Source organism: Brassica rapa, chromosome A06, assembly GCF_000309985.2.
Source record: "Brassica rapa cultivar Chiifu-401-42 chromosome A06, CAAS_Brap_v3.01, whole genome shotgun sequence".
NCBI classification, from domain to species: Eukaryota; Viridiplantae; Streptophyta; class Magnoliopsida; order Brassicales; family Brassicaceae; genus Brassica; species Brassica rapa.
This window is the reverse complement of record NC_024800.2, coordinates 6,606,488-6,630,315: the sequence shown is the minus strand read 5'-3', so window position 1 is coordinate 6,630,315 and position 23,828 is coordinate 6,606,488. Positions and strand designations below refer to the sequence as shown.

General features: G+C 36.9%; 2 protein-coding genes across 2 annotated transcripts; one reads left to right on the top strand and one right to left on the bottom strand.

The window, feature by feature from the left end:
* Positions 1-9,769: 9,769 nt before the first annotated feature.
* LOC103872438 (transcription factor MYB58) lies at positions 9,770-16,939 on the top strand. Its single transcript, XM_018659797.2, has 6 exons — positions 9,770-9,943; positions 10,047-10,176; positions 10,255-15,978; positions 16,053-16,175; positions 16,255-16,356; positions 16,596-16,939. The coding sequence occupies exons 1-3, from the start codon at positions 9,805-9,807 to the stop codon at positions 10,835-10,837; spliced, it is 852 nt and encodes a 283-aa protein (XP_018515313.1). The 5' UTR covers positions 9,770-9,804; the 3' UTR covers positions 10,838-15,978; positions 16,053-16,175; positions 16,255-16,356; positions 16,596-16,939.
* On the bottom strand, positions 11,539-12,093 carry LOC103872637. The gene has a single exon (XM_009151069.1). It carries the CDS (start codon positions 12,091-12,093, stop codon positions 11,539-11,541), a length of 555 nt encoding a protein of 184 aa, XP_009149317.1.
* Positions 16,940-23,828: the final 6,889 nt, after the last annotated feature.

The window sequence follows — 23,828 nt, the reverse complement described above, 5'->3', positions numbered from 1 at the left end:
AATCTGGATCATTGGCGCTGGAAACAAACCGAGTAAGATACTTGACGTTAAAGACATCAGAAGTGTTTATATCAGCGGGCAGGCGAAGGCGATATGCATTATCATTAATGCGTTCCAATACTTCAAGAGGGCCAATCTTCTTGGCTTTGAGCTTATTGTAAGCATGGGCAGGCATGCGGTCGCGAGTAAAATAAGCCCAAACAAAGTCCCCGACTTCAAACACCAAACGCCGACGGTGAGTATCAGCGGCTTGCTTGTACTTTGAAGAAGAAGACTCGAGATTGGTGATTGCCTGAGCATGGATATCAGCAAGAGCGTCCACAAACGTGGTAGCATCACCATGGAGTCTCGTGCGATCTGGAAGAGTAGAAAGCTCCAACGGTCCACGGGGAATAGTACCATAAACAACCTTGAAAGGACAAAAACCCAAGCTACGGTTTAAAGCGTGATTATGCGCGAACTCAGCCTGAGGTAACTTGGAATCCCACGTTCGTATTGCATCACCCACCAAACAACGTAATAAGTTCCCCAACGATCTGTTGACGACCTCAGTTTGACCATCCGTCTGAGGATGATAAGCCGAACTCATATCAAGAGAGGTTCCAAGTTGCTTCCACAAAGAACGCCAAAAATGCCCAAGAAACCTTGAATCGCGATCAGAAACAATGGACATTGGTAACCCATGGAGACGATATATCTCTCGGAAGAACAAAGTGGCTACTTGTAAAGCATCGGTAGTCTTCTTGCACGGCAAGAAATGCACCATTTTTGAAAATCGATCAACGACCACAAAAATAGAATCAAACCCTCGCTGAGTACGCGGAAGGCCGAGGACGAAATCCATGCTAATGTCTGTCCACGGCTGAGTAGGAATAGGCAATGGCATATATAGACCAGCATTGCTTGCTTGTCTTTTAGACGTTTGGCAAACCGTACATCGTTCCACGAAGCGCTCTACATCGCGTCGCATGTGTGGCCAAAAGTACGACGTCGAGACCAAGTGCAGTGTTCTATCTCGCCCGATGTGACCCTCACGGTGAAGTTCAGTAATAAGTTGAAGACGCAAGCTTGACTCGGGAATGCATAGGCGCGTGCCTAGAAAAAGAAAACCCTCATGTAATGTATACTCCGAAGACGATCCGTTTGTTGCCGCAAGAAAGATAGGGCCAAAGAACGGGTCTGTAGGGTATAAGTCTGCAAACGTGCTGAAGCCGGTGACTGATGTATGGAGAATGGCCAGGACGGAATGTCTGCGACTCAATGCATCTGCCACACGATTTGCTGTTCCAGAAGTATGTTTGATGACAAATGTGAATTGTTGGAGATAAGCAATCCACGAGGCATGACGGGCAGAGACCTTTCCTTGAGTGCTTAAGTGCTTTAAAGCATCATGGTCCGTATAAAGGACAAAGTCTTTATGAAACAAATAATGTCTCCAATGCTTAATGGCTTGAACAATAGCATAAAACTCTACATCGTAAGTGCTGTACCGTGAGCGTGCTCCAGCGAGTTTCTCGCTAAAGAAGGCAATGGGGCGTCCTTTTTGACTCAAGACTGCACCTATCCCGGCTTTGGAGGCATCACAATGTAGCTCGAAGAGCATTGTGAAGTCCGGCAAGGCGAGAACCGGAGCTGAACAGAGCTTCTCTTTAATTATTTCAAACGCTGAGGCTGCTTCCGTAGTCCAAGTGAGGCGACCATCACGCATTGTGTCTGTTATAGGGGCCATGAGGCTGCTAAACTGTGACACGAAACGACGGTAGAACGATGCCAAACCATGAAAACTACGTACGTCCGTAACCGTCTTCGGTATAGGCCAGGATTTGATGGCTGAAATCTTACCAGGGTCGACAGCAAGACCTTTGTCTGAAACAATGTAACCAAGGAACTGTACTTCTGAAGCGCCGAACTCACACTTTTTTAAAGTTGCAAAGAACTTATCACGGCGTAAAACATGAAGAACGGCAGCGAGGTGTTGAATGTGGTCTGATATTGATGAACTGAATATGAGGATATCATCAAAGTAAACTACCACGAACTTGCCTATAAACGGGCGTAGCGCCTGATTCATTACCCGCATAAACGTGCTAGGCGCGTTAGACAGACCGAATGGCATAACAAGCCACTCAAATAGTCCTTCACGAGTCTTGAAGGCTGTTTTCCACTCATCTCCTGGATTAATACGGATTTGATGATAGCCGCTCTTAAGATCCAATTTAGAAAAGATGGTAGCTGTACCGATTTGATCCAATAAGTCGTCCAGGCGCGGAATCGGAAATCTATAACGAATGGTTATCTTGTTGATTGCTCGACTATCTACGCACATACGCCAGGAGCCATCTTTTTTTGGAATCAAAAGTGCTGGTACTGCACAAGGGCTTAAGCTTTCACGCAAAAATCCCTTAGAAACGAGCTCCTCTACTTGGCGTCGAAGTTCTTCGTGCTCTGTGGGGCTCATACGATAATGTGAGCGGTTTGGTAAAGCTGCATCAGGCATGAAGTCAATGCGATGCTGTATATCTCGAAGAGGAGGCAAACCGTCTGGTAAGTCTTCGGGAAACACGTCAGAGAATTCCTGGATCAATTGTTTATAAGCTTGCGGAACCTCAATGAATCGATCGGTCCGTGAAACTTTAGTCAAAAGAATGAGAACCATTCCTTCTTCGCGCATGGTGTCCTCGAAGGGTCTGTGCTGAAGGAGTAAGACGGTACTAGACGGCGGCTTCTGTGGAGCCGGAGGTGGTTGTAACATCGGAGGGGATGGTTTCAAAACGAGTTTATGGTTATCGAAGGTGAAGCTGTAAGTGTTGAGGAAGCCGTCGTGGATAATTCTTCTATCAAACTCCCAAGGTCTGCCAAGGAGTAAATGCGCGGCATCCATAGGGACGACGTCACAATAAACCTGATCCTTGTATATATTACCCACTGAGAAAGTGACCAATGCTCTGCGAGTGACAAAGAGATCGTGAGTCTGTTGTAGCCAGGCGAGTTTATAGGGCGTGGGATGTGGTTCGTCTTTGATATCTAGCTTGGATACTACCTCCGCTGCTATAACGTTCTCACAGCTACCAGAATCTATTACAAACGAACAGACACGCCCATTGATTGTGCACCGAGACTGGAAGAGTCTATTTCGTTGTGGGTATTGATCGTCGGCTTTAGGGGCAAGACACGATCGTCGGACGACAAGGAGATGTCCTGTATCGGGGTATACTTCTTCAACGTCTTCGGGTTCGTCGTCAAAAATTGGTTCTTGATCGTCGTTTATTTCTTCCAAGAGCAGCCCACGACGCTGACGTGTTGGACATGCTGATTGACGATGGCCAAGTTCTCCACACGTGAAACACCGTAGCCCTCCAGGTCGTGCCTGTTGTGCCGCGTTTGCTGGGACAATTGCTGTCTCTGCTTTATTGACGGTGGCATCAGATGGGGTTATGGTTGCTGGTGTTGTTGTAGGACGGCTCTGTCTGGTGGAACCCCAAGGTTGGGAACCCATACGAGATTGGTTCTCTATTGTTATAGCTTGTTGATGAGCTTCGGAAAGGGACTGTGGCTGAAAAAGATTCAAGGTGAATTGAATCTGCTGACGTAGTCCTCCTATAAATCGCATGACAAGTTGCTTTTCGGAATCTCGTACTTCCACACGGTTGATCATCTTAAAGAACTCTGTTGCATATTCATCCACGGTTCGACTCCCTTGTCGAAGGCTCTGCAGTTTCTGGAACATTAGTTGATCGTAATTGTAAGGTAAAAAATTTTTCTGCATCTCTTTTTTGAGTTTAGCCCAAGTAGAGATCTTTGATTTCCCTAAACGACTGCGAGTTGTTTTGGTTTGAGACCACCATGCAGCTGCACGATCTCGGAACCGTATTGCGATAAAGGGGACGCAACGATCCAATGGTATTTCTTTGAACTCAAGAATCTCTTCTACGGTGACAAACCAATCCATTAATTCTTCTGGTACGGTTGAACCCTTGAATTCTGGAATCTCAATTTTGAAACTAGATTTCCACGAGTTGTTGGTTGCGTCGTCATCGGAGTCGGAGTCGTTGTTGTTGTTGCGATTTTGTTGAGTTCGTTGGAGAGGAGCGAACGGATTGTCATCGCCGTCATCTTCCTCCTCTGAGTCGTCCTGGTTAAGCGGTCGTGTGCCTCGTCTGTTGCGAAGGGCTGGGGCGGTGTTCTGCGTATTTAACGCCGCTACCGCAGCAACAAGTTCTGTGACTTGAGCCTGAAGCTCATTAACTGATTGTTGAGTAGCTGGGATATCATCGTCCTCAACGTATTGCTGAGTACGAGTTTTTCGGACCATCGTAGTGGTTGAGAAAGTTTCGGAGCGTAGCAAAGCTCTGATACCAACCTGGCGCAGCGTACGAATGGGTGAACGGTCGATCTAAGAATTTAGGGTTCTTCGAGACCTGTTCTTGGATCGATCAAAGGTTTCTTTCGATAGCTCTTTGAGACCAACTTCCTGTTTTGATGAATTTAATCAAATCTAAACAAGGGATAAAAGCAAAGCTCTTCTTATTAAAATCAAACGTATCTAAAACAAAGAGATCAAAGGTGCTTATATAGCCCTTCCTTTAGACAAACCCTAAAAGGAAAAGGTTAACATAAACTTATTCTTAAAAGGAAAACAAAAATAAAAGGAAAGCTATGGAAAACCGAAACATAACATAATATTTGAATGTCTTCAAGTTGGCGCCAAAGATGGAGATGATGCTGCATCATTTCCGGATTAGAAATAATGGAGTCCTGTGTTTGGACCTTATGGGTGATAGGTTAGGTAGTCATGAATCACTGAAAAATTAAGCCATCACTCATGTTAAGCAAATCTTCTACCAAGCAACTCATATAATGTTTACATTTTTATTTTATATAATTACAAGATTAAGTACCTATATTGGGGTTAATTTATAAATTTTCATCAGTCTTCAATTCATCGAACACATCGTTATGTGATGATTTGGTAACACTAATCACCCACATTTCTGTTCAATCAAATAAAATATCATACTTAACTAATTAAGACGCGACTCAAGTATATCTGATTCTACACTATATGACATTTTATAAAGAGATTTTGAGTTAATCACCTGTCATCCAAATTATGTATTATCAATCATATTGTTTTGAGACGCAGCGTAGCTTGTCACTATTAACCCAGAAAATATGAAAACATGAGCATGCACATAATCAACTATATTTTTCTTGTATATATATAGTATTGAACGTTTGAGTTTCTTAGATTACTTTAAAATGACCAATAGTGAACGCGCGTATCAAAAAATAAATAATGCGTGGATGCGTTGTTTGCTTTTGAAACACAAACTTCCGTTAAATTCAAATTCAAGGACTACATAGCATTAGCCATGAGGGAATTAAACATCTACATGAAAACAATTTATAAACTACAATAGCCAATAAAAACAAGTATGATAAATCTTCATATAAAGTTGACAACAAATTCAACACCAGGTTTGAATGCGTCGATAAAGCTTCCAGACAAAGTTAGACAGCTGAGAGATAGTCACAAGTGACGTTGAGAAACAGTCTTCACCAACGAGAAAAACTGGAGTAATCTCGATTGCACTTTCAGACTCCGTACAGACTTCTCCACAAGGTAACAAACCGATGAATAAACTGAAACTAAAACTCAAAAAAAAATCCGAGAAATTTTCTCCAATCATAGAAAGGAGACATGGTAGTGAAGTACTCTCCACAATAAATGAGGAAGTGAGAGTTGTGCGCCGACAACATGACCTTACTAGCTTTTGATGGCTCATATCTTGACGCCGGAGTGGATTCCCACCTACATCGGACACCAGATTCACAAACAAATGGCTCAAAGCTGAACGCCGGAGTGGATTCACACCTACATCGGACGCCAAGTTCACAAACAGATGGTTCAAATATGGACGCCGGAGTGGATTTCCACCTACATCGGACACCAAATTTACAGCTTGTTGTGAGAGAAGGTATGTTTGTAGTGGTTGATGGCATGGATCTTGGATATCGTTTTAAACCGAGCTTAAACGATCTGGAGGACGGAGGAGGCGAGACATGGATGATGGAAATGATGGAGCATGGAAGAGAGGTGACGCTAGACCAGGCTCTAGTGAGCCTCAACCCATCAGACGAGACAACAAAAACTTCAAGAATCCTCGGCTTGAGTATAGTTGAAACGAAGAGGTTGACGAAGTCACATGAAAGAGCCCACCAAAAGTGAGAGACCGAAAGAACCAGAAGGTTTTAAAATATTTTTGTATCTAATACATTCAAATAGGGTTTTAGGGAAAGGATGGAGCATGGAAGACGACGTTGTTTGCTTATCATTACAAATACATTCAATTTTAGAACTTTTTTGTATCAAAAGATCTTTTTATTGTTACACATTCAGATAGTTAATGTATAGTTGGTTTCTGATGTGAAGGTACGGATAACTTGTTCAATTAGACCATTGTTAACACAAAAGTCAATAAAATATGGTTCTTGCTACAGACGATTTTGTTTGGCAGTCAATATCTTGTTTAATTGCGACCAAAGTGTGAACATTAAAGTTTCTCTTTAAGATAAAGTACAATATCTTTGTTAGTGTCTCACCGAACTTTAAAGTTTCTCTTTAAGATATAGTACAATATCTTTGTTAGTGTCTCAGCAAGACCATTGTTAGTGTCTCACCGAACTACAACATATTTACACAAGAAAAAGTTCATGTAAAATATAAGGGAAAGTTAAGATATAGTACAATATTTTTTTCTTTTTCTCATTGTGACAGTTCAACTTTCTTACATTTTTCAACTTAGTTTACTAAAGTTTCTCTTTCAGTGAAACTTAATTGATTCAAGTTTAAATAACGTTTCGTAAGTTGTTCACCAAACAATTGAAACCTATAATAGATCTTACTTAATTATATATAGATGTAATCTACTGTTGTAGCAAGACATTTATATTCAATCCAGTAATTTAAATTGATTTTTTTCGTTCAAGATCCAATATATTTATTTTAAATTTAATGTCATGAAATAGTCATGACAGATAATTGGGTACTCTTAAAACTATGTATATTGTTCATGCAAGTTTGAATATCGACTCAAATAAATATAAACCATAACCTCACTATTAAATTGAACTCTCTATGAGAGATGAAAACCAACTGTATGTTAAGTAAGCGATTGATCCAAGTAGCCTACGTAGAACGTAGAGAGGAGGGAGTGTCCGTCCCGGACATCTGCAACGTCCTCCCACTTTCTATTGATTTTACTGGTTAACCAACTCAAGGTAATTTAGTGTTGAAAGGTTCATTTTAGAATTGGGGAACACTTAGTGGGTTCAAATATGATCGGATCTGTATATTTTTTTAATGACTAGTAACATTCAATTCTATACATCCTTCATAAATTTTCTGTTTTGAGATTTGATATATGCCACCTCAACTTCACACAAAAGCCATAAACTGGATGCATGACTGCAATTTTAGTTTTTTTTTTGTCAGCATAATTTTAGTTGATCATGCTTGAAAATTTGAGTCTATATAGAAGTTAAATCGGGGAAAGTCTACTATTAAAAAAAAATTTCTAATAAAAACTAAAGGTAATAGTTGTTTGGTTAAAATGGCAGCAGGTAGGGCTTTATAAAAAAATAAAATACAAAATTATAAAAGTTCTTAAAGATTAGTTGTAGTCTATTGGACTTCCTTATATTAATTAAGGACCTGTGAGCTTGGCGCTAGGGAGAGTCGACGGCTGGCTTAGAATGGACCATCACAAGACATGAAGAAGTACTACAATTTGCGGTAATGGAGCAACATGTGTTCTCACTTCTCATGGGAGAAGGATTGGCACTTAGATCAGCGCTTCTGAAATGCAAGGACCTGGGAATCCGGAACTTGAAATATCTAGCTGATTTATCGCTGCTTATTAATAGCAACAAGAATAGAAACACTCTACTTGTATGGAGTCGTGGCGGATATTCGCTGCATTGTGAACTATTTTGAATTTATCTCGTTTGATTGAATTTCTAGGAAAGAAAACAGAGCAGCTGATATGCTTGCAAAACAAGTACTACTTGTATCAAGTGAGGGCTTTGCTCTTGCTTAAAATCTTTTTATTTTAATGACAGTTGTGTTTCAAAAAAAAATTAAGGACCTGTGAAAAGATTTATCTTGTGAGCTTATATATATATTTACTAGGTTTTTTTTTGCTTTGTTGTTTATACGTAAATGAGGTTGTAGAAAATTATTTACGCATTCACAGTTTCTTAAAACCCTAGCCAGTCAAATTCTAATTTATGCTTCTATTCTTTTAGAGACTAATGATTTATTCAAATTTATTTATCTAGTACATTTCCTCAGTGCCGTCCCAAACATTTTGGTGGCCTGAAGCATTTTTTTCAAATGTAACCCTAATAAATTTTTATTTGTTAAAAACACATCTTCTAGCTAGTTCCCATTCAGTCTCTTTTGTGACATATAGTAAATCGTAAATATTTTTATCAACTTCAACTTTAAAAAACAAATTCTGCAGAAGCAACCTAAACTGGAATTGCTAACATATATTTTTTTTGAAAAAGAATTGCTAACATATTTGATAAACAATCCATGAGTTATACTAAAATCTCCCATTACTTTCATAGAGTTCAATATTTCAGCAACTCTTTTAACTTCTGCTTGTAGTGCCATTTTTAGAAGTTCGATCTCCGAACATAAATAATTTCATAAATACCACCCCCCAACAACCATTGTTATTCTAAAATTCAATTCAAAAGCACTTTATAACTAATTATTAATCAACTTATTAACAAGATTTAAGATTTTTCCATACTAAGTAAAGAAATAAAGAAGAAGATTAAATTTTTTTTAAAAATATGAAGGAAGAAATAAAGAAGAAGATTTGTTAACAAGTATCCATGGTTTTATATCAAGCTAAATAAAATGAAAAGTACTGTACATAAAATAGAAGATGTGGCCTAATTTTTTTTTAAAAAAATTGTGGCCTAAAAAAAAATTGTGGCCTAAAGCTAATGCTTTAGCTGCCTTATAAGAGGCACGGGCCTGCATTTCCTAACATGACATGACGGCCTAAAGGTAGTAGCATACTTGCGTCTCGTTTGGTAGATCAATTATCTCAAAAGCATAGAGAAAAACAATTATGAGTTAAGTTTTTTATATGAAATTATGAATTATCCGCTTTTTTTCTCTTTTTCTGTGGAAACGTTTTCAAAAGTTGGTAGCCATCGACAGAAAAATCGTTATGGTCCTTTCTGATTTGACTTAGAAAAGACTTAATGACCCATACTGAGTTAGTCAAAGTTCAAAGTTTACTATAAGCTAATATTAAGTTATTAACTAATATAAGTTGCGCAAGTTTACTATACAAGCTTAGTCAATTCTTTTTATAGAACGATAATAATCACAAGGATATATCAGAGGCATTTTAAGATGTTTTAGATTGACTAGGAATTGTGAGACTCAATATTGAAGTTTCAAACATATTTATAATTCAATGTGAGATAATATTTATAACATAATTACTATTTATTTTGACATATAAATGGGAAGTATATAATTAGAAAAGAAGGAATATTCTTTTTTTTTTTTTTTTTTTTTTTTTTTTGGAACAGAAAAGAAGGAATATTCAACCACAAATATTGATAGTAATTAATTTAAACAAATCTGATTTGACCATTGTCATTGTTTTTTTTTATTATAACATGTTTTTAAAAGTCAGGATCACACACCAATTTTTTGTATAAATATTGGTAAAAAAAATATCAAACGTGTGTATGTGAGAGAGAGTAGAGAGAATGGGCAAAGGAAGAGCGCCATGTTGTGACAAAACCAAAGTGAAGAGAGGACAATGGAGCTACGACGAAGACCTGAAACTCATCTCTTTCATTAACAAGTATGGTCATGAAAATTGGAGATCTCTCCCAGAACAAGCTGGTACGTAATGTTTCTGATCTTAAAGCCTTGGTCTTCCTTAAGCTTTTTGTCATCTTCTTGTTCTGATTCTTTGTGTCTATATTATATATGCATGCAATGAAAGGATTGTTGAGGTGTGGCAAGAGTTGTCGTCTTCGATGGATTAACTACCTCAGGCCTGATGTGAAACGTGGCAATTTTAGCGTAGAGGAAGAAGAAACCATCATTAAACTTCACCAGAGCATTGGAAGCAAGTATGTGCTATCTTGTTATTGTCTTGTGTGGCTCAAAGTTTTTGGATGGTGACTATCTTTTCTGCATTTTCGTTTCAGGTGGTCGAAGATTGCTTCTAAACTGCCAGGACGAACAGACAACGAGATAAAGAATGTGTGGCATACCCATCTCAAGAAAAGATTGAGCTCGAACACCAACCTTAATGCCGATCGTGATGAAGCGGCAACAAAAGGTTCTTTGAATAGAGAAGAGACATCTCAAGAGTCATCCCCTAATGCGTCTATGTCTTCTGGGGGCTCCAAGATTTCTAGCAAAGAAGACGGTGTACAGATAGGTCAAACGTTTCAGTATTTAGAAGGCCATAGCGAAGTTACGAAGACGTTACAAGAGGTAGACAAACCAGAGCTGCTGGAGATATCTTTTGGTGTAGATCCTGAAATATGGAGTTTCATTAATGGTTTAGATTCATTCCAACAACCTGAGAACAGTTTGGCTCCAAGGGCTCATCAAGACTCCCAAGAAGATGAAGTTGAGAAATGGTTCAAGCACCTGGAAACCGAACTCGGGTTAGAAGAAAACGATAGCCAACAACAACGGAGCATAGTGATGCTAACAAAGAATCATAGTCATCATCACCTTGGAGAGTTACGAGCTCTTGATAAACCATTGACGAAGCCATAAACAAACTCAAATTATACTGATTATACTCAGTGAAAGCTAAATTCTTGGAACTTTTAGTAAAATAACAAGATCAGGTAAGCGCATGTGCCATGTAGTATCAATAGAGAAGAAACGTAGATATTACACACAGAGCGTTAAAATTTTCTTTGCAAAAGATTGCTTTATGTTGAAACCAAGTAAGCCTATCAGCTAGCAACCATCCATAAATATAAGGTGAGAAAGATTAATTGCTGAACAAAACTTATGAACCTTTAAATTCACTTTTCCTTCTAGGATCAATCAAAATGCCATGTAAACAATTAATTAACGAATATTAAATTTATTTAAAAATAACTATAAAAAAAAGAATAATGCTAATTTTAACAACGCTGATGCCGCCAGCTAAACCGTAAACCCGAAATCTTAAATTTTCAACCCTAAACCGTAAATCTTAAACCCAAACCCTATACCCTAAACCTAAACCTTATATCCTAAACCCAAATCCTAGACCCTTAACCCAAACTGTATACTTTTTTTTTTTGAAACACATATTTAATTGAAATGAGAAGGTTAGTTGGAAGCATTAACAGCATCCACAACAACCACATGTTCAGATACACTTAAGGCGTTCTTAGCTAGCCCATCGGCTAAACTATTCTTTGCTCTAGGAATCCATACAAAGGAGACATAATCGAAGATGTCAGAGAAGGAGAGAACATCTGCTACAATGCTATGCAGCTCCGGGTCCGGGGATTTGAGTTGAGACTCTTAATCAGCGGAGCCGAATCAGATTCAAAACACAATGCCTTCAACTCAAGCCTTCGGCAGGTAGCCACCGCCTCTCTAAGCGCCAAGCCTTCCGCCATGAGGGGGGAGGAGACGAACTCCATCACCTTTTGAAAAGATTGCGTTTGTGGTTGTGCAAGCAGGGCCCAACCCATGCCTGCCGTCTTTGAGTCAGAGTTCCAAGCCGCATCTGATTTCACCACCGTAGCTCCATGGGTAGGTGGAAGTTCGTGAAACTTTCTTCCATTGCTTAGTTGCTTTTCTGGTTTACTATTGGCACTCCACTCCCGAGCTAGCACGATTGCAGAGGAAAGAGTATCTTCCGGCGAGGCCAGTAAGCCTTCGAACACATATCTATTACGGGCTTTCCAGAGAGCCCACGCGATCCAGGGGAAGAGTCCTCCCGAAACAATCCCAGAAGGTGGTAAGCATTTTTTATTGCAGACTGAGGGCCAGACCAAGTGTAAATCTAGCATTCCTTTAACATCCATCTCAGTAATAAAGGGGGCGAGAAGCCAGACCTTTTGAGCAAACTGACACTATAATCGGAGATGAGTGATAGATTATATGCCTCCACAGCGTTTACAAGTCGGATCAACGTTTATATGTCGCTGGACCAGTCTTTCCCCAACCGGTAAGGCCCGTTCAGCAGTTTCCACGAAGAAAGCTTCACTTTTGGAGCAATGTCCAAGTTCCAAACGTTTCTTCTCCAGTTGAAATACAACGGTAAGGTCTCTTCACCATTGTCTTCTTGCACAACTATATAGTATCCAGATTTAGCTGAGTACTCTCCAGATTTCGAGCCTAACCAACAAATCTTGTCCGACGCTCCCGAGAGGCTTGGTTTCAAACAGAGGACCTGTTCTTCATAGTCAGGGATCAGTAGTTGGATTTTGCTTCTGTCCCACCGCCTTTCTCCTGGTACCATGAGATCGGACACAAGCAAGGCAGAAGCTGATTCCGGAGAGGGTCCCATAGGTCTTTCTTGCGCGTCAAGGCTGAGCCAGGGATCTTGCCAGAGGTTGATAGAAAACCCATCTCCAACCGCCCATCCAATATTTTCCAACAAGAGATCACACCCCACCAAAATGCCTCTCCAGCCGTGAGAGATAACAGTAGTTTCTAAAGCAAGAAGAAAGTTGTTGTCTGCGAAATACTTCCCCTTCAACATCTTTCCTAGTAAGGAATCAGGGTTACACAGCAGTCTCCACACAATTTTTGCTAATAGAGAGTCATTTAACTTCATGAAATCCCGCATACCAAGCCCACCAACTGCCTTCGGGGTTGCTATTTTATCCCATGCAACCCAAGCCATCTTGCGAGTACTTTCGTTGTTGTCCCACCAAAACCGCGTGACCACCGACTGGATACGCTGGCACAAAGAATTTGGGAGTTTGAAGCATGTCTTAGAATAGGAAGAGATAGGAGAGAGCACGCTCTGGAGCATAACCAACTTGCCGGCAGTTGAGAGGAATTTTGTTGACCAACTCTTTACCTTTTGCTTGATCCAATCAATTATAGAGGCAAAAAGGTCTCTCTTCCTCCTTCCAAAATGTTTCACCCAAAACATCAAAATTGAAAATTTTAGTTTCGAGTCGATTATAGTTATCCGTATTATAGCAGAATCAAAACATAAGCTCAATCTGACAAAAAAAAATCTTAAGTTTGGGACAACAAAGTGATTACACATAAACTAATGAAACTCAACACATTAAAAAAAAACACGAGAAGATTCAAGGATGAGACTGATAAACACATGCAACAGCCTCCTTATCAAGTCACCCCCAATATTTTTGTTCTCTCGGCAACTAGAAACATTCTCAAGACACTAAGTAAACAAATGAGGCTAATTAATTATTCCCAGACACACCAAAACAGCCTTTGAATCACTTACAAAGAGTTCCATCACTCTCACATGTGTAAACGATAAGATAGTATGGTAAATTACAGCTTTCGACAAAAAAAATATACTTCGGCAAAAAGAAGAAGAAAAAAAGAATGTAGCTTTCACGCAAACACAACTATATATAATTTGTCTTTCATAAAAAAAATGTTATTAAGAACGTTTTTGCAAAGAAAACACACATATCTATTTTATCAGAGCAGCTGACGATTAGATTTAGATTTAGTGAGGCTGAAAGAATGACAGCACAATTATTTATATACCCGTACAAACCTAGTCTAAGTCGCCGACCTTTATTTAGGCCTTATCACGACAAAGAAAAAAACAACTAAAACCGGTTCAATATAATTCCGATATTTGGTACGACTTTCCGGTTATTTTGTTTTGCTTCAAATCATTCTGGGAACCGCCGACGAAACAAAAGTGGATATCGCAATGTTTGAAAAAGGTGGAAGAAACGTTACCAGACTGAGTGGAAGTTTCTCGCTCGAATTAACTTGTTTCCACCAAGATGGTTTCTCTCAGATCACTAGAGAAGCCACGGAGGAGAAAGGTGTGGATGCGCTTTGTGTCAACGGATTGGTTCGTCTTTGTGTTCGACACACAAACACTTTGACAAACTTGCACACAGAGTTTGGCCGAATCAACCACGCACTCTACCTGTGAGAAACGAAGCTTCTTCGATTACCGGGAAGGGATATATCTTTTTGCGGATGATGTGTGATCTTGGTATAAGGGCCAAGTGGCTTTGTGATTGCTCAGTTTTAGTAACAGGTTGTGGTCCGTCTGGTTTTATGTTCAAGACAAGGGATTCAACTTCACGGCTTGTGGCTGGTTTGCTGTCTGAGTAGTGCTATTTTGCATCTCTACGGAGTTTATGGTTTGGTTTCGTGTTCACTGAAAGTCTTTGAGAAGATGGATCGAGAAGCAACTAAACCCTTGAAAGACTGGACAGCCTTTCTGCAAACAGTTTAGCTGAGCTTGATGTCAGGAGCGCCGAGGGGTTGCCCCTTCGCAGTTAACTGGGGTTGATCTCCAACAATCCTCTATAGCCTTGTTCTTCTTACGAACGCTGGCCATCAGCGTCAGTAACTGAAAAGTACATCTTCACCATCTTCACTGAAAAGTTTGACATCAATGATTGGTTCCCTCAAGACATCCTCTCTGAAATATTTGCAAAGGCACTCTCTGAGGACATTCCTCCAGGCGTCAATGCATATCAGCATGATGGTGCTGGTGTTAGTTTGAATGTAGAGAACCATGATCCTAAAAACTGGTCTTATTTTCGGAAACTGGCCGAGGAAGAGTTCAGTGTAAGAGATGTTCCCCCAGGCTTTCCATCTGACATGGAAGATAGCGGAGTGGATACCAAGCGGCATCACGACCAGAGATGGTATTACAGCAGAGAATAGTGTGGATCCTCAGCTGAATGAAGGTCAAGATTGTGATTATGTTGCTGGCACTGACGAGGATGCACAGATGAAGGTCACAGAGAGTGAGGAGTTTGGTGCTATGGTTGAGAATCTAAGGACTCTGGATTTTGAACATGAGGTATATAGCAGATTTGATTACAAGATTCCATAACGAGCATGTACTAATGAGGATGAATACTTGTAGGATGATGAAAATACAGAAACAAGGAATGCTCAGCTTCCTCCACTTGGTTCGCCTTTGGCAGATTATGATGCAAGTGGGTTGCAGGTATGATGGATTTTAAAATCTTATACCTGGTAGAACCTTTATTTGATTGCATTTGACTTGAGAACAGGTTATGTGCCAGTGTTTTTTTTTTTTTAAATTTCGGACATGTTAGAAGAATCATACATCAAATTAATGATCTAGTTCTAACCTTGGTCTGATTCTTTTGTTCTTAATTGTTTCTAGATCATTTATGAATGATGTTCTCGAGGAGCTAAAGGCACTTGGTTCTGGCACGTTCGGTACACTGTATCATGGCAAATGGAGAGGATCAGATGTTGCCATTAAGAGGATAAAGAAGAGTTGATTTGCTGGTCGATCTTCGGAACAAGAGAGATTAGTGAGTGTTTCTGCATTTCTCCATTGCATATTTTTCCGTGAGCATACTGCATATGTTATACTTCGTGGGATGTGTTTATCAATATATTTTTCTTTTTTTTCTTCCTATTTCATAGACTGAAATTCTGTCAAAGCTTCATCATCCAAATGTGGTTCCATTTTATGGTGTTGTAAAAGATGGACCTGGTGGAACATTAGTTACTGTAACAGAGTTCATGGTTGATGGCTCTCTGAGACATGTTTTAATCTGGAAAGATAGGTACAAATCTCTCTTATAACGTTTTTCTGGTGGCCGGTTAAGAGATTATTTGCTTTTCCTTGTGTTATGTTTTCAGACACCTGAAATATTTGCACGCCAAAAACATTGTTCACTTCGATTTTGAAATGTGATAACTTACTTGTAAACCTTAAAGATCCCTCTCGCCCGGTCTGCAAGGTAAAAGCTTCAATGGTATGATGCTTTTTTGAACAACATCAGATTGTGTGCCTTATATTCTGTTCTTACTCTAGGTTGGTGATTTCGGTTTGTCGAAAACTAAAAGAAATACATTAGTATCTGGTGGTGTACGTGGAACCCTTCCATCGATGGCACCAGAGCTTCTAAATGGTAGCAGCAGCAAAGTTTCAGAGAAGGTAAAAAATATAATGTTTCATAGTGAGTAAAAAGAATGGAAACGAAACCACTCGAGTTATTACTCGTTTACACATGCAGGTGGATGTCTTCTCTTTTGGTATAGCCTTGTGGGAGATTCTGACTGGAGAGAGACAGGGAGAGAGGAACCATATGCTAATATGCACTATGGTGCAATAATAGGTGCGTATTTACCGATTACCATTAGGTCGGTTTGATAAGATTAATGTTTTGGTTTAGTTTGAGTTATGCTTTGACTGATTTTCAATGAAACTGAGGTTCTAATCAGGTTATGTTCTTCTTCTGGACTCGGTTGTTGTGTTTCCAACTTTCCAATGGGGAATTATCTGTATATTTTGCCTGATCGTTTCTTTTTGGTCTGGGACACGACCATGTCTAAATTACTCTACGGTCAAGTGCAGGTGGGATAGTGAAGCTATACCAAGTTACTGTGAGTCTGACTGGAGAATACTAATGTGGAAGAGTGTTAGGCGCCTAATCCAACGACACGGCCATCCTTCACTGAGATAGCTGGTCGGTTACATGTGATGACAACTGCTGCAACTTCGAACCAGTCCAAACCGCCATATCACAAATAAAGCTTCAAAGTAAAACATAGTCTTTTAATCTTTACTCTTTTTCAATGTTTTGGGTCAGGAGGGAGATATTTGTTGACCATTTTCTTCTTTCCCTTTTTCTTTTACCAAAACCATAAACATGTTTAAGTAATAAAATTGGTTTGAGGCGTTTAGTCAAAATTGTTTTATCTGACGTTGGTATATAAGAACTACTATTTTAACCCTCGCTGAGCGGGAGGGTATTTTATTTTACTTCTAATATACAATTAACATGTTAAGTTATTTACAAATGTGTTTAAAATGGTTATAAATTATGAAGTTGGATTATATTAAACATATGGTTATATAATTTTCGATATTTGATTTTGTAGAATTTTCACTAATTTCCCAGAGCCGAGATCAAATAAATAGAACCGGCAATCCTAACCCAAAATCACCTCTCAAATTCTAATATTTTACTTATTTTAAAATAATGACATTATTTAAATTAATATTTAAAAAATTAGCTAAAAATTAACTAAAATCATAGTGAACAAAGCAAAATTAATTCCCAAATAATATAACAAATAAATAGGTATAAGAAAAAAACATTTGAGGTAAATTATGGAATAAAGAAGTAGTACGGGGGATAAAACCGAAAATATTATTTAACGAAGAAGATGAAGAAAAATATATTTATTTATTAATAGGTGGGAATGCTCTTCTAGGGGTCGAAAATAAAACATTGTGTTCTACTAACATGAAGGGCTCGTCCACAAAGAAGACCCTAAGGTTTTTTTTTGCTGTTTTTCTTTGTTTAGTTATTGTGAGTGATATTAAATTTTCAGATTGAATTTATGAATTAAGAGGGCAAATATAAGCCCTGATGGATATCAAAAAGTAGAGCAAAGTAAACAAACAGAGAGCAATAGATTAGTTAAATACCAAAAGAACAACTCAGTCTAAATTGATGGCATTAAAATACATGAGAAGACATAGCTGAAAGGACACATTAGTAGTACAACAAAAGGTGCCTCCTGAACAAAAAAAACCTAGGGATGAAATGACTTCTCAGTGGTCGTGGTCAGCAATGACTTGGTCAGGAGAGCTGTGAACAGACTTGGCAGGTGAGTTGTGGTCAGGTAAGTTGTGGTCATGTGACTTGTGGCTAGAAGAGTTGTGGTTAGGCGAGTCGTGGTCAGCGGAGACTTGGTTAGGAGACTTGTGAACAGGTGAGCGGTGGTCAGTCGAGCCGTTATCAAGATATTTGTGGTCAGGAGATTTTCAGCTGGCGATATGAGAATCTATCAGTTTCAAAAAGTCTTTCAGGAAGACGATGTTCTCTGCAAATTTTTAAACAAGATGCAAAGAGTTGAGGTTTAGATCGAGAAGATAAAGTAGACTTAAGTAGTTGATTTTGAAATCAGAATCTAACCTTCCATATCGGTGGTTGTCTGTGAAACAAATCGGCGGAGAAGAACATGCGGCGGAAGAGAACACATAAAGTTGTCTGGAACAAAAATGGAGACACATAGACAAAGATTCAGGAACAATTTCTCTGGCCTTCCAAGTCGGAGTGTCTAGCCGCCCAAATTTGTAGATCTAGAAGATATTGAAAAGGAGAAAGGTATTAGGGTTTGGTCTCGTTCGTGAGACTTGACTCTATTTAGGGATTTCGAAAAAAAGAGATAAGGTTATCCTCCTATATATTAAATGAATTTCGTTTATGTGTCGATCACTGATGAAGTTCCAAAAAATTGTTATAATTTGATTGGTCAATGATTTTTAATTTTTATTTATTTTAATTAGATCTAAAATTAATGGTAAGTTTATAATCAATTAATATCACTTACCAAATAATCTATAGAATATTGCAGATAATAACTTATGGTAACTAAATGTTGAAATTATGGAAAGATCAGTAATGTTTGATCAATTATATTATTTATAAACTATATAATATAATGAACAAATATTTTATATAAAATAGCAAAAATATTTTTTTTTGTCATCAGTTTTAAATTTTACATAATGAATTATATTCGTATATAATTTTATAATAACTATTAAAATCTTATAAAGCCTACAAATGCTTTATAAATTATTAATAATGTTTTTTGAAAAACTCAAAAATATTTATCATATTTTGTGAAATCAACTTATCAGAAGTTTAAGATTCTTTATAAAAGCATATATATAATTTATAAAAATAAAATTATATGTTAAAACGAGAAGTCACTTAAGTTATTTTTGCTTACATTTATATCACATGTAAGTTTTAAGATTTTTTTTTAATTTGATAGTTTGATTGATCGAACATTATAATAATGAAGTGATAGATAAGATAATTCTATGATTATTTTAAAATTGATAAGATGATGCTATGATTATACAATGTTTTAAAATAGATATTATTTTCTTTGATCATGAATTTGTTAATCATTTGATCAAAATCATTTAAAATAAATATTTTAGCTACTTAAATTATATTATTGAATTATCACTATATCTCATGATTCTAAAAATATAACATTAAAATTTTAGATTTTCAAAATATTTTGACTTTAAAATTTTCTTATATTTATAGTTATTATTCAAAATTTATTGAATTATATGTACAATATTTATTGTATACAATACTTATTTCCGCGAATTCACGGGCAACCACCTGGTTTGTTTTATAATAAAATATTTTATTTGATTTAAAAAGGAACGTCTGTTGTGGCTAATTAGAAAATTTAAGAAATACACAATTCTATTAGTTAGAGGTTAGGTTGGTAAATTCACTAAAAGAAAATGTCTTCTAGGTTTAAAATGTCTTTTGTGTAATAAGGAACTTAGAATGTGTCTCCTATAGTCATTTTCTCTTCAAAATTAGCATAAATCATTCACTCTAAAATCCCGAATTTTTCTCATACAAAACCAATTGATTTCACGATCTCTAAAACCGGTCTGACTCCTTCTATTATAAAACTCACCATGAACTTCATCTTTCCTACCTTCTCTTGTGTAACTTTTTCTTCTATTCATGGATTCTAGGTAATTGCAGTTGTAGAGGTTTAGACACGTCTCCTTTTTTTCCATCTCAATTCAATCTTCTATACATACTTTCACCCTAAATGTATGTGATCCTTTTTTGCAGGAAACATATCAAAACTTATACTTAAGTTTCCGTTCTATAAGAATCTAAGGAGAAAAGGTTGAACTTTTTCAGATATTCAACTTATAAGGTTCAGGTGAGTTATAAAATTAAGTTTAAATTGTAATGTTGGTTGATCATATTTTCATCGCTCGGTTATATTTCCTTGGATACTAGCACTATACGCATGGATCTCAAACCATGTTCTAACAAGTAAAATTCATTTTGAATAGGAAAATACTTTCCACTGCTTGACAATTGATCCTTAATGCTTTGTCTACATCAGCCTTATGAAAAATAAAGCTTTAATTATGTTTGATTTTTAATATAAAACCAGGTTATCCCTTATATATTAAATGAGAATCATTGTAATAAATGCGTTCAAACTAAACTAGATACATGTCACGTGTATAAACATTGTAATAAATGCGTTTACACTAAAATGGACACATGTCACATGTAGAGAGTTTTTCAACCAAACTCTACATAAATATGTTCACACTATATATTTTACGTTTTTTAATATAAAGCTCAAATGCATGATTCTTCTTTACATTATTTTTACTGTTTAGGAATAGAGCTCGACAAATTATTAATAAATTTTTATTCTATTCGCTATCCTCTTTAATTCGAATAAAAAATCCGGATATCTATTACTCTACGAAGCAAATCAAATACTAAAATGCAATATCCGTAAAAAAAAAAATCAAATCACAAATATCAATATTTATAGGAACGAATATCCAATTTGATTTGTTATACGCATATATATACACATATATTTAAAGAATTATATATAAGTTATATATATTATAGTTTATGTAAATTTTACAATATTTTTGTTTTTAAATAGTTTCATTTTAAGAATTTTTTTTTTCATGTATTATTTTGAAAAAAATGTCATTAATATTAATTAATAGTATCTTTGTATATTTATCAACCATCTTTATATACTTTTACATACACATACACGTGCACATTGACATGAGCACCTTATAACTAAGTATTTATTACAACTGAAATATTTAATTTTTTTGTAAGTTAAAATATTTTTTTCTTAATGCTTCTTTCACTATCGACCAAATTGTAGTATAATATAAAACCATTGGTTCGACATCACGACTATCTAAGATTCATAACATGAAAACAAACAAATAATTGTAACTTTTGATTATCACAGGAAAAAAAACAAAAACATCAAACATTTCAACTGAACAAACCAAATAAATATTGATTTAAAATAATAGTTATATTTTAGGATATTAAAAATCAAACAACAACCTAAAACCAAACCGATATCCAGATTAAACATATTAATATCTTATTATTAAAATAGAGCGAAACTAATGATCGCATTCTGCGCAAGACGCGGGTTATTACCTAGTAACCTGATATATATGAAGTCATTATTAAATCCATTCCGGAAGTGTATTTATTTTTTGTATATCAAAACAATATGCGATTAAAAACACACTTATAGGATAAATATGTTCGTATTTATTAGGGTGTTCTGTTCCAACTTTAAATCTGAAAAGTACATAGTTGTATTGTATGTCTTATATTTAGGTGTGGTTTGTCATATTAGGAGGATTCCATCAGGAAGATTTGAGGAGCAATAGAGGAACAAGATACGTAAGTATGTATATCTCTTTACAATTTTTAATACCATTTTGGATCTTGCTATATGTTTTGGTTTTTGCCTAATCATCCTGAGTCATTATTAACTACAATGTGTTGATGTTCATGTTGTGGTTGAGATAGTTTTTGTGTCTGTTCTGCAACTATATGTGTTCCTATGGTTCATCTTCACTAAAGCTGGATAGATAATATACCGTGTGAAAGGTAATGTTTCAAAGTCCATAAACGTTGAAAAGAGGGATATCTATTAGGGAGAATTTTTGTCATACTTAGAACATTGCTAACATATTTTCAGGAACTATGATAGCAGTTGAGCTCTTAAAGAATCATGTCCTTCTTCTAACATGGAGCTGCAAACAACCTTTGAAGGGAGTCCATAATTTCCTAGATCAGATTTCTTCAGTCACTGTAAGTGTCAATTAAGAATATGCTTTGATGTGTCAGCTAAGAACAGATTTCTTTCACAAAGCCATTTTGATTCGAGTTTTTAATCGATGTTTGATGTCTCAGTTAGATTTAAATTATAGCAGCATACTTAGGTAGTAAAGATCACATATTCTCAAACTAATGTGTAAAGTAGTTTAAATTACGTGTTACATGCTGATTTTTTTTTCCGTCTTATTGTTTTTCTGACCTTTGATTTGTAAAATTGTTTACAGGGAGATTTTTAATGAAGCACTAGATTGAATTACTGGAAACAAGAAGGAAAATATATAAATTTCTCATAAACATGTTTGGAATTAGAGAAAATACAAGAAAATCCGGAGAGGAAGAAAAAAAGGTAGTTAAGAAAGCTTCAAATTAATATTTGCCTTGAACAAAGTAATTTATATCAGTATTGAACTTAAACCGATCTAAAGTAAATAAGTAATATTTATTTTTATTTTGTTTTTTAACAGTTTATATATATAACTAAGATTTTTTTTTTCGCAAGAAAAATTATTTCCGTGCGTAGCATGGGGCCTACACTAGTTAGCTTATAAAGAATAGAGCAAAAGTTTTGGCTTCGGCGCGCAAAGAAACAAAGCTATCGCGAACGTCTCTGCAACAAGCAACAATGGAGAATGGAGATCAGGTGCGATTTCTTCATAAATCTAGGGTTTCGAATTCTTGGTGTTGATTGGATTCTGATTAATCTTGTTTATTGCAGAATAACCAACTCAGGCCAAAGAAGCCAAAGGACTTTACGTGGTTGATTGACGTTAGGGGTGAGCATTTCGGTTTAGTTTCGGGTTCGGTTTGGTTTGGATAATTTGGGTTTTATAAAACTCAAATCAATTAAAACCAAAGTAGCTTTGGTTTGGGTTCGGTTTGGGTTTAATTCGATTCGGTTCAGTTCGGTTTGGTTTAGATTTAGTTCGGTTTACATTATTATGGTCTAGTTTGGTTCGGTGTAGTTCGGGTTGGTTATAAAATATGAAGGCATCATTTTTATACTTTTTTAAAAAATAATCAACTCATAAACAATAGAGTGAGAATATAAAAACGTATGCTACATGATTTTATATATAATAGTATTATTTGAATTATATTTATAATTATTTTTTAAAGATATGAAATTTATGAAAAAATGAAAAACGAAACTTTAACTAAAATTTACAATATGTTAATACATATATATATATATATATATATATATATATATTGGATTATCGGTTTGGTTCGGTTTGGTTCGGTTTAAACCCAAACTAAACCAAACCGTTCGGGTTGAGTAAAACATGAACCAATTGGGTTACATAAAGAGCACGGTTTGGTTTGGTTCGGTTTAACTTCGGTTTGGTTGGGTCGGTTCGGTTCGGTTTGGGTTTTTTGCCCACCCCTAATTGACGTCGCCGAAGCTGCGTGGGAGTATTTAACCAGGGAAAGGCAGACGCCTACGCCGCCGCAGCAGAGAAATCCGCCGCCGCAGACAACTCCGCCGCCGCAGACAACTCCGCCGCCGCAGCCAACTCCGCCGCCGCAGACAACTCCGCCGCCGCAGCCAACTCCGCCGCCGAAAACTTCGCCGATTCGTCTTTTCGATGGAACAGGGAAAGAGCGCTTGAAGATTCCACCGCACTTCCCAAGTACGTGGGAGATGATGCGAGACGGTTACGTTCCTTACGGAAAGAAGAAGCTCCGTGGATTCTGAAGATCAAGAAGAAAAAACGTTTTTTTCTTTTTTTGCATTTGTGTGATGAATCTCTGTTAATTGTTCACATCTCTTTTAATCAAAAAGTACATACAATAGGATGAGAGCTTGGTGAGGCAAGTGATGTTTGCTTTACTAAATATCACAAACAAGAGGCAAGTGATGTTTAAACAGTATCAGTGAAATGGAT